Genomic DNA, 12,223 nt, shown 5'->3' with positions numbered 1-12,223 from the left:
AGGAAAAAAAAAAAAAAACGCCTTTCTCCAACTGCTGACTGAGTCTGCTGCTATCTGCTGCCCTTGAGAATTTCTCTGCCTTTTAGTCCTTGAACAGGCAAAGAAAAAGAGCACCTTACTAGTAACAAAACTACTCCCACATGGGAACATAAAAGGGGGGGAGGGTACCAATTCTTGTGTTTCCTAGGCCTTGGTCATTCAAATTTGACTCCAAGATAAACTATCTCCAATTCCCTTTAAAAGGAAACTAAAATCACCATCAGACTTAGAACACTAATCTGCTGCCATGTTCCCTAAAGGACCAGCACAGTTAAGTCAGGCAAAAACTTTATATAATTAACAGAGGATACATTTCAAAACAGTTTTCCTAGCTCCCTCTTGTCCACCTCTATCCATATATAATTTAATTAACTTCTTTAGAAGAGGGACCCCTTTAAAATGTTAAGAAAAACCTCGTGTGATTTTGCGAATAACTGGATGCCTCTTCCTACCAGGCTCCCCAGGCCCTTCCTCCTGAGGCAGGCTTCTTACTCACGCCTAGTGAGCATGCTAAGTCCACCTCCAGTGCATGGGGGTAAACGTTCAGAGAAAATACCATACTATGAAGATTACATGCCAAGGAAATGATACTTTCACTCTCAGAAAGATAAGCACACTTGGTTTAAAAACATGAGTGAAACATTCATGTGTATTAACTAATATTTGGAATTCATTTTAAATTTCACATTCAAAACCTGAGTAATATTGGCCTGTATGTTTTACTCACAAAGCTTCCATAACAACAGTAAACTATAAACAAATCAATGAATGAAGTAATCAAGGATAAAGAGCTTCAGTGGCCTTTTCTTAGATTTGAAACTGAACAAAGTACAAAATATTTCCTCTTTTTATAAAGCCTACTAACTGTTTTGGAGATATATAATCCTAGTGACCATGTGCAAATATGAAAAATGAATGTATAGGGTTGAGAAATGACTCAGCAACTAAGAGAACTGGTTGCTCTTCCAGGGGACCTGGATTCAATTCCAAATACCTCATGGCAGCTAAGAACTATTTATATGTAACTCTGGTCCCAAGAAATCCCACAACTTCTTCTGGCCTCCAAGGACATCAGGCACACATATGAGGCACAGATTTACATGCAGACAAAACCCTATAAACACAAAATAAATAAATAAGGATGTAGAGCTATCAGAACTATCTCTTCAAGAAATGAGCATAAGACACAGGTACCTTCTTAACCAGATCTGTTCCTCCTGCAAATGCAGCTCCATTTTCTTCTGCTATTTTAATTTCTGATGCATTCTACCAAAACACAACAGTTTACACATTATTTTTAAACAGATTCATTATATTGACAATAGCTGCTAGAAATATTAATTAAAAGTAAAAATTGTTTTTAATTTTAATTAAAAATATACCAATTTTTAATTATATGCATTAGATTCATTACATTCTGAAAACTTCAGTTTGTATGCTCCTGGAGTATTTGACTGACAGCAGAAATACACCTTGATGTCATATAAAGAACCTAGCAAGTGTCAGGAGGCAAAGGCAGGAGGATTGCTGTGAGTTCAAAGCCAGGCTGGTCTAAGCAGCAAACTCCAGGACAGCCAGGACTCTGTAGAGGACTCTGTCTCAACAAACAAAAATCAAACAAACAACCTAGCAAGTGACAAGTAGCTGCTCTACCAATATACACACCTCCCAAGAGTAAAAACTTAAAATATGGTTAGCCTTACTAACTTATATTTTATAAAACTGATGAGGGGAAAAATTTAACTTAAGAAATCAAAACACAAAATGTAGCCACACCTGCCAACTTCTACAGAAAAGTAATGTTTACGATTGTCCTGGCACATGTTCCATTTGTATCATCTTGACTTCTAGGAATATATGTCACTGCAGCACTGTGGCACTCTGACAACTATAATCCCCACACACTGCAAAGAACACACTGTCTTCCTCCAGAGGAAAGCAGGGAAATTTTGTTAGGTCTCAGTTATGAAATTCAGATGGTAAAGAACGGAAAAACTAAGCAAACGCATCAGTTCTTCATAAACGAAGGTTAGGATACAGAAGCCCGCGAGCCGGACGCCGTGCCTGCTATGCCATGGCTGCTGGCCCGGTGAGCAGGCATCTGTGTAAGCTGTGCTTTTGGAGATGCACAGCACTGGTCACGGTTGTGTGCTTTGGAGGAGTCTGAGTAGGAAGCTAGAGCCACGTGACAGAGCCTACAGCTCTCTTCAGGTTCTCTGGACAGCACTGCTATGATCGGTGCTCATGATGGTGGCCATGCAGCTCTCCCTCAGACTAGGGGTTCAACGGCAAAGAGGTAACCTGCCCTGTGCTTTAAAGAACTGATATGAATTCAGGATTTTTCTCTAATTACATTCCATTACTCCTTTATTGACTAGTGTAATCTCTTAAAAATTAAATTATATAATTGTTGACAAAGTTACTTACCCCTGAAAACACAGCAACTTTGTTGACTTCTGATGAGAAAGGGTGTGGTAAAGCAATAACACTGGCAAATGGTTCCACTCTTTTCTAAACATACACAGGAGGGAAATAATTTAAAAAGTTTATCTTCTCTATTATTTTCTGCATTCTATAAAAAACAGAGCTGACATGTTCTTTGTTTTTGGGGGGTTTTTTGTTTGTTTGTTTGTTTTCTTAGTTTTTGAGATTGCTTTGGTTGTTTGGTTTGTTGGCTAGATAGACAGGGCTATTCTGTTGGCCTCAAAATCAAGATCCTACTGCTTCAGCTTCCTGAATGCTGGGAAAACAAAAACTCCTATCATTCCCAACTTTGGCTTTTAAATCTTCCAAATTTATAGGTCCACCCCTTTATTCCTTACTATTTCCTGATCATAATTTAAAGCTTAAGAGATTATAAATTTTCTTATTGAAGAATAAAAATAAGAATAAGAATTTAACTCTCTCTTGTATGCATCACACCCCATTTCGTGAGGCTTCTTATCGAAACCATTTACCATAGGTTCAAATGTTGTGAGTGTATTCATATCTATCTATACCTCCCTGGCAACTTGTACAACACTTTCCATTTTCTGGGTATCAACGGATATTTGCTACCTTGAATTAAAAATTTAAATGTGGGGCTGGCGAGATGGCTCAGCAGGTAAGAGCACTGACTGCTCTTCCGAAGGTCCTGAGTTCAGATCCCAGCAACCGCATGGTGGCTCACAACCACCCACAATGAGATCGGACGCCCTCTTCTGGTGCGTCTGACGACAGCTGCAGAAAATTACGCCAGAGCAAGCGGGCCGAAGCGGCCGAAGCGAGCCTGAGTAGAGGTCCTGAGATCAACAGCAGCCACACACATGATCGAACACAGTCATCTGTACAGCTACAGTGTACTCATACACATAAAAATGAAATAAAATAATTCTTTAAAAAAAAAAATTTAAATGTGGTTTTCAGACTCAAGGAATATGATAAAAACAGCTAGACATCCTGAACAAGGACTGTGTACAACTGGCCTGCTCAGTAGTTGACCCTTAGTGGATTCCATAGCTCCAGGCTATTATAAATAGAAGCCCTAGATCTACAAAAGAATGGCAAGACTGAAAGGGTCTTCTCTCACTTTGGAGTGACTGACATCACCATCTCTTTCAGATACATTTGAGAAGTGAACTGAAAATTCCAAAATAAACAATGTACCATTTGATGCACACACAAGTACAAATCCCATAAGACCTTGGATTTAATGCCTTCAGTCATTTTGTTGAAGAACCTACCCAGATCTGAGGATCAGACCTCTGAGGGAGAGTTCATATGAAAACAGGTTCTAGGCCCTTCATGTGCTTGGCAGGGGAGAAAAAAGGGGCTATTTCTCTGACAAAACTGGTTGAAAGTTTATATTTAGAAAAGTTCCAAGTAGCAACCGCCTCCTAGGGATCTTTCAGACCAAAAGACATACATTCTTAAGTACCCTCTATATTAGCCATCCATAGACTTATTGATCAGCACTCCTATTAACACATCACAACTGATTTCAGTAAGGTCTCTAGCCGTAAACAGCCACCACACTAGCATCCCCTGGGGAGTACTGACTAACTAGACAACTCTTTGATGAGAAGTATTAACAACAAGCATAGACTGCTCGCCAGGTGCTCAAGGCCCTAGGCTCAGTTCCCAGCATAGAGGTGACAAAACAGCAAACTTAAGACAAAGACTATATCATAAGTACATTAGTATTATGAGCCTAAAAGTAGATTCTAGATTCAAAATGATGCCTGAGGTCCTGCAAGACATTGCTCTGAACTACATGAATGACTGAGAACTTCCTGAGATTACTACAGATTTAAATGAAAAGTGAATGCAAAGTACTGCAAAATAAAATGGCTAAGCTTTTATATGTGTTATCATATTTCATCGTGAATGGAGCTATATGAACTAAACATTTTATGCTTTATGATAAAGGCAAGCATGCTGAAATGTAAAAATAAGCAAAGCACTGAATCCACGGAAAGCAGCCCAACTCCCAGCATGCTTTCAACCTATCTATGCTTGGGAAGGAATATATTTTCATGCTAAATTTTTAGAAAATCTGATGGTGGCGCACGCCTTTAATTCCAGCACTCGGCAGGCAGAGGCAGGCAGATCTCTATGAGTTCAAAGCCAGCCTGGTGTACAGAGAGTTCCAGGACAGCCACGGCTATGCAGAGTAACCCTGTCTTGAAAAACCAAATGGGATTGGGGGTTGATTTTAGGGAATTTTTAAATTTTACTTATAAGTAGCTTATAAAGTAGCTGGTTTCCTTATGGCTTCTGATACACCCTTCGTTTTGGTTGCTCCACTCACCGCTTCACAAACCCCATCTTTGCATGAACTATTGTTCTCAAGCTTCATAATGCTGTGACCCTTTAGTACAGTTGTGGTGACCCCAACCATAAAATCATTTTGGTTGCTACTTCATAACTGCAATTTTTTAACTGTTATGAATTACAATGTAAATATCTGTGTTTTCCGATGGTCTTAGGCGACCCCTGTGCAAGGGTCATTCAACCCCAGAAGGGTTTCGACCCACGGGTTGAGAACCTGGTGTAACCCTTTCCACCCCTAGTATCTGCGCTTCAACTTTCAAATCACGCATCCTCTATGCCCACCTAGAATTTTAAAAATTAAAAAGATCAATTCATGTATCTACTTTAATAGATACAGGTCTACATACCTTTTTCTCCAATGCCATATCTAATGTTAAGTCAAGATAAACACCTTGCTTTGGATTGGTAAAGTCCAGAACTTGAAACTTCTTAAGTAAGTGAATAGCTTTCTCTAGTTCATAGATCCGCCGTGGGTATAAGCGTTTTAAGTAGACATCATCTTCAGGATCACTTTCCATGTAGGTATATGACTTTATTTTCTCTATATCATCTACTGGTTTTTCATCTGATGTCTTTTCCTTGACACCTTTTTTAATTTTTCTTGCAGGCCTTAAAGCAAGATACATTAAGGTAAGTTATATCAGAATGTATTCAAGGAGACCTTTTCTAAAAAGCTGACTTATCTAAGATAGAAAAACTCAAAGGCACACACTGCTTTACAGTTTCCCTAACTCAACAAATACCAATGAATTCGTATTGTTTTCCAGTTATCACAGGTGAGTGAAGCAGGGTTGCTATTCTCCAGAAGCTTACAAAGGAGCACGGGGAAAAACCCACGGGAAGACACAGCTTAACATACTATGTGGTTATAGACATTTAGCAGGGTCTCATGAAGATCCTTAGCTCAGCCTAGGAGTTAGGGAAGAGCGGTGAGACACAAGACTAAAGGAGAAGAAAGAAAATCAGTCTTGATATATATACCCAAAAGAATTGTTCATACAGCTGTGCATGGCAGTACACATCTTTAGTCCCAGCACTCAGGAGGCAGAGGAAGCTGATCTCTTTGAGTTCAAGGCCAGCCTGGTCAACAGAGCAAGTTCTAGGACAGCCAGAGCTACAAAGAGAAACTCTGTCTCAAAAAAACAGGAAAAAAAAAAATGTCCATAGCAGCATTACTCATAACAGCCCAAAGGTACAAATTACTCAGACTCATCTACTGATGAGTGAAAACATAAAATATGGCATTTCACTATGATGGGATGTTTCTGTTCACGTTTGAGTTTCAATGTTATTGTCATACAGATGTCACTATGTTTTCTACTGAGTGATCACCTTCCTATACCACTGTTACTCCTCTTTGCCCCTGTGCTGATCCCCACTACCCCACCAGAAGCCATCAATTTTCTGCTTTCCCATCACATGTGTCCCACTGCCCTCTCTTTTAACACAATGATCTCCAGTTCCACCATTTCCCTGCAGATGTCATGACACCTTTTTTTTAATGGCTGAAAAAAATTCCATTGTGGATATGTGTCACATTTGTTTTATCCATTCATCCATTCACAGACAAGTAGGCAGAGGTTGTATCTTAACCACAGTGAGTTACTGTACCAATACCCACAGAGAGATGTGCCCAAATCTCTAGAATGTCTATTTAAAACCCCTTTGGGTAAATAAATACTCAGGAGCGGTGTAGCTCTAAATTTTGTATTATATTTTTATTCAGTGTCCATGTGTTGGTGTGCATGCCACATATATGAAGGTCAGAGGACAACTTCTGGTAGCTGGTTCTTTCCACCATGTGAATTACAGGAACTTGAGTTCTGAGAATTCACAGCAGGGACATTACCCACCGAGCCATCCTGACAGCCCATAAAGCAGTTTAATTTGCAGTTTCCTGATGGCTAAGAACATTGAGCACTTCCTCAATTCATTAGCCCACTTATTGACTATATGATATTTTATGTTTTATTGTTTTAAATTCTTTATAGATTCTAAATATTGATTCCTGTCTGATATATAAAGATTCTTTTTTTTTTGTCCAATTCTATAGGTTGTCTTTTCGTGCTGGAGACTGTTTTTTCCTTTCCAATGTCACAGAATCTTAATTCCATGTAACCCCATGTCAACTCATGGATGCTACTGGAGTCCTTTCCAAGAAAGTCCTTGTCTACATATTAAAGTATATAATAGAACATTAATCAACAACAAAAAGAACCAAATACTTGATTCAGGCTACAACATGTATTAACCTTAAAACAGTATAGAACTACATCAATAATGTAGAGTTTCTTTGTTATGTAGTGAGAGTAAAGTCACAAAACAATACAAATTATTCCATCTATACAAATCAGGATGAGGAGAAAATTCATAAAGCACCATCTACACAAGCACAGGACCTAAGTTCAGTGCCCAGAGCACACATTAGATAGCCAGGTGTGGTGCCAAGCTCTTCAAACTCCAGTGGCCAGCCAGCCTAGTCAGTCAGTTCACTCTAATCAGCACCTAGTCAGGGACCAATGAGACATTCTGTCTCCAAAAACAAGATGGATGGCTCCTGAGGAGGGACAGCTGATGGTGATCTCTGCCCTACTTACACAAACTAATCATACACATACACAAACATGATCACACACATATAAGCACAATCACACACACAAACATGATCACACACATACACATAATCACACACATACACATAATCACACATGCAAACATGATCTCTCACAAATTAAAATAGGCAAAATAAAAGACTCTCTTAGCTTCATAAACAAAATATGCAAAAACAGATAGTAAACCAGCTCTGACCCACTGAGCAGTTTCTTGACTCTCGAATTCAAAGAGTAAAACAGAAAACAGGAAGATGGAAAGTAGGGCTGGAAAGTCCACATCACAATGAGCAAAGAGATACAGTGAGCAAGAACGGTATCTAAACTTCGAGGTGTAGAATATTCCAGCTGTAATAGGAGACGGATCTGAAGGAAATGAGGTGAGAAGCAAAAGCATATTCCCTCTTTTTCTTCATAAGGAGGGTAGTCAAGGCTGAACAAATACTGATAAGGCTGAAAAGATGACAGACTAGGAAAACATTTACAAGGTAAATAGGAAAGACAGGAAATAGAAAGAACCCTCTGCAACACCTCCTGCGGTGTAGGCCGGGGAAGCAGGTGTGGGCGGAATAGTATACCATTAACTAGAACCAGGAGGAAAAGTGAGATGTTTGCCAGTACTCAAAGGGATGAGCTCATGCCCAACAGGTTAAGTGCTCTTTATCCTCTCCCTCTCTACTCAAGTCCCCAGGGAACAGAATGCATTCCCCAGTCCACTGATTTGGCAATGTCACTAGTTTTGGCTGACAGAATAAGGAAGTGACAGTTTCCCTGCTCTAAATTTAAGCCAGAGGAGGCTTCATATGTTTCTACATTAATATTTTTAGTACTGTCATATTTCATAAACACAAGTCCAAGCTAAGAGCATGAGGGACACATGGACCAGAGCTGGCTCCACAGAGTCCCAGGCTAAATGGGATGATGCTCAACTGACCTGCAAACTTGGCAGCAAAGCAAGTCTGGGCCACCACATTCCCAGCCTCGGTCAAAACTATATATGTGCATGCAGTGATGAGTAATTGTGGTGAGGTCTGCTGCATACAAAGCTAATGAGTGCTTACAAAATACCAAAGAAATCATGTCCAAAGGGGAAATACAGAGAAGAGTTTAAAGCTAGGAAAACAATCAGGGTGATATAATTGTTCAACATTTATTCAAATCACCAAAGTGATTGAAATTAGTAAAACACTATTTTAGGAAGATATTTGGGTTCTGTGGTAAGCAGAACAATGTCCACAAATGTGGCTTGTAGGTGAAATGCCCCCTACAGGGTTTGACTACGTGGTCCCCAGCTGGTGAACCTGCTTGAGGACACTGGAGAAACTTTAGGAGATGAACCACAGCTGGATTAAGTGATCTCTACAGGATAGGTCTTCAGGTTTTAACTCAGTCCTCCCTTTCTGGCTGTTTTTTTATCAGTCCAGATGTGAGCAAGCAACTACATGCTCCTCCCACCACCGTCAAAGGCTGCTCCTGTCACCATGCCTTCCCTGGCAGGCTGAACTGTACCCACAAACCATGAGCCAAAGAAATCTATGACCCCAACTTAGGCTGCCATTTGTAAGGTATTTTATAACTGATATGAGAAAAATAATACACCCCAAACGACAGCCATGTCACATCATGTGACAAAAGAGATTCATGTGACTAAGGTTAAAGACCTTGAAATGGAGAGATTATCCTAGACTATCATGTGAGTCCAATCACATAGGCCCTTAAGAGGGAAAACCTTCCCCCTTCCCCAGCTGGACCAGATGGAGCTAAGGCGCTGACGGCAGAAGTTCAAGTGTGAAGGGCAACCTGCCACTGCTCTAAGGTAAAGGAGGTGAGCAGTGTCTCCAACATGGGAGTCTCCAGAAAATAACCACCAACAGCCTCATTTTAGTCCAATGTGCTCCATGTCAGACTCTGAATCTAGACATAAAACAGAGGGCTGTGTTGTTTCAAGCCTCAAAGTTTGTATTAATTTGTTAGGGAAGTGGCAAAATAAGTATGAAGCCACATACAACAAATGTGAAAGAAATAACAGTAATTTTTTTTTAAATCTCAAACCCAATCTAATATAAAATACCATTCTTGTTCTTAGCACTCAACAAATCCTATTATCACCACTAATAATGGTATCCTCCAAGCTAATAAGCAGTTGAACACACTAGCAAATAGTGATAATCTTCATTATAACGGTGCAGGCATCCTTTCAGACTTCTGACAGCAAGCTTAACCAAGTGCCCAAGTGGAAAGATGTGCATTCCTAGTGCCTACAAAATTCTTAAGCCTCCCAAACTGGAGAAACCACACTTGCATCTTATATTTAATGGAGTAACAAAGTCAATAGAAGATAGCCTGTTTAGGAAGAAAGTGCTCTATTTAAAATTAAACAAAGGCTCTAGCTACAGCCACCAAATTTACATTTAAAAAAATGTTGATTTCACAGCTAATTTTTCAATCTTTTAATCTGCAATTAATATGAAATCTCCAGATTTCATTTATAATTATATGTGCAAATATAAATATTTGTGAAGCTCAAAAAGTCTGATGAGGTTATGATGGGAAAGAGCAATGTACTTTCCTATGGTTGGGCCTTGACTTCATAAATATTTGAGTTGTTCAATGGAAACATTTTTAGGTTTCAAATGGAACGGTGCTTTAGGAGAAACTAAAGTCTAGAGTGACATCATCATAGCCTAGAGCACATGGGACTCTCAGGAAAGTGGCACTGTCATATTAGCTTACAACCCCAGCCCTGGGAGGGAGACAGGGAAGATCGTGAGTTCAAAGCCACCCCAAGCCACACAGCCAGTCCAGCCCAGCCTAAGCCACTCATTCCTTCTGGGGATAAAGTACTTAGTCACCCACGGTCCCGAGTTTCACCTCTACCACCACAAAGGGAGGTGTTGGTTAAATTCATTCATCAAAAAAAGTAAAACTGCAATTAAACAAATTCCTGCAGTAACATGGTACAAACTTATCTCACAGCCCTGCTTTGCTTCCACAGCCTCCAAACCCACTGCCTTTCCTCAAGAGTCGCAGTAAGTTCTGTTGTCCATGCAATTAGGCAAGACTATCAGAAGAGCTTAAGAGCTGTGATTTTCAGATCAGTATAAATCATATTCAAAAGGTTTGGGGGAGGGGGAAGAGGAGGACACCTGGCAGGCTGCACCAAGAAAACAGAACTATCTGCAGTTACCTGGGTAACTAAACCACACAGATTAAATGAGTAACAGGAGACTATTCAGTTAATAGCTTTCATCCAGCCACATCTGTCCTCTCACTACAAATTCATGAAAGGAAAAGTAGTCCATGGTCAGATCCAATAAAACAAGACAAGAAAAACAATGCTAAAATGAAGTTCACTTCAGTGACCCCAGGAGACCGTGACCCCAGGAGACCATCCAAGTATTTCTAAAGCAAAGAATCTTTTACCTTGAGGTGGAGTGTTTTGTTTTGTAAACTAAGCTGAACTAAATGACAACCCTTGAGGCTGATATTCAAGAAACTCATGAACATCTCTGCCAGGGCTTTACTTCTTACTTTGTTTTTAAATCTAAAAAATTTTTTTGATTGGATTATTTTCTTTATTTATATTTCAAATGTTTTCCCTTCTCCAGGTCTCCCCTTTGGAAACCCCCGTCCCATCCCTCTGCCTCTATGAAGGTGCTCCACCTTACTTTTCAACCTAAGCGCAGTTCTGCTCCAAGTAAATCAGAAAAGCTGGAAAGAACACTGCAATAGGGAAGAAGGGGGGCCAGCTTGCCAGCTTGCCTGACCCACCACTGAGCTGAGAATGCAGGTGCCCAAATGCTGAGAAGAATCAGCCGTTCCTTCCTCTCATCATGTCTCCTGGGGACAGAATAAAGGAAACGCAAACAGGTAAAGAAACCTGAGAGGCTAGTGTGGCGATGCAAATGCCCTGGGACACATGGAGTTTGTACCTTCACAGGCCTCTACACACACCTCCTCCACCAAGGGCTCCCAGGAAAGACTCCAGCAGGGTGTAGAGCCTCCTTGGATGGTGCAGGAAGAAGAAAAGGCCCAAGCAATCACCCACTGTTTCTGGTAGAAGGGAAGAAAACTATCACTAAAACTTCTATCACTAGAGTCGAGGCAGGAAGCAGTATGGGGCCCAGCCTACTATCTATCCAGAGGGAGGGCTGGAACTTCCCCAAAACACTGCAGTAGATATAGAACAAGGAGAAAGAGAACTGTGCTCAAAAGGCCCAAAGCCCAGCCTCAGTGGGCTTACCAAACCCTAAGTCGGAATCCAGAGTACAGAGACTGCATCTTGCAAACCAATTCCAACCAGGCTGACACTGGGTAAGAAGCACACAGCCTACCCTAGGGGAGGGCAAGCCCCTGCTGAGATGTAGCTGCACAGCAGGAAACAGCACCAAGCACACCACTAAGAAAAACCCAACCCAACCCCTGTATTGAGCAGAAAATAACTGTACAGAGGTTTCTGCTGGTGGTAACCATGGAAACCCTAAAACCAAAACCTAGCTCAGCCCCTGATAACACTGGCTCAACATGACACATAAAAAGGAAAGCCTATTTACTATTTACATTCTTCATCTTGTCTATTCTACATAGAACATTTCAGCATTTAATTTTATAATAACAAAATAATAATAATAATAACAACAACAACACTAACAATACACGAAGAAGCAAGAAAAACACCATACTGTCAAGACAGAACCAGAACCTGACTCAGATGACCAAGTGGCAAAAAAAAAAAAAAAAAAAAAAAAAAAAAAAAAAAAAAA

The 12,223-nt window shown here is 40.3% G+C and overlaps 1 protein-coding gene across 1 annotated transcript in view; it reads right to left on the bottom strand.

Annotated features, from left to right (window-relative positions):
• Mrpl1 (mitochondrial ribosomal protein L1) overlaps positions 1–12,223 on the bottom strand; it is a 58,791-nt gene that overhangs the window by 37,547 nt on the left and 9,021 nt on the right. The window contains exons 4-6 of the mRNA XM_031391150.1: positions 5,199–5,460; positions 2,467–2,550; positions 1,234–1,305 (exon numbers count right to left, since the gene is read on the bottom strand). Of these exons, the coding sequence (XP_031247010.1) occupies positions 1,234–1,305; positions 2,467–2,550; positions 5,199–5,460 (418 nt within the window). The remainder of the gene's footprint in view (positions 1–1,233; positions 1,306–2,466; positions 2,551–5,198; positions 5,461–12,223) is intronic.

The sequence above is a fragment of the Mastomys coucha genome, unplaced genomic scaffold (genome assembly GCF_008632895.1).
Source record: "Mastomys coucha isolate ucsf_1 unplaced genomic scaffold, UCSF_Mcou_1 pScaffold22, whole genome shotgun sequence".
In the NCBI taxonomy this organism is placed as follows: Eukaryota; Metazoa; Chordata; class Mammalia; order Rodentia; family Muridae; genus Mastomys; species Mastomys coucha.
The sequence above is the reverse complement of the archived record's forward strand: the minus strand, read 5'-3'. Positions and strand labels throughout refer to the sequence as shown.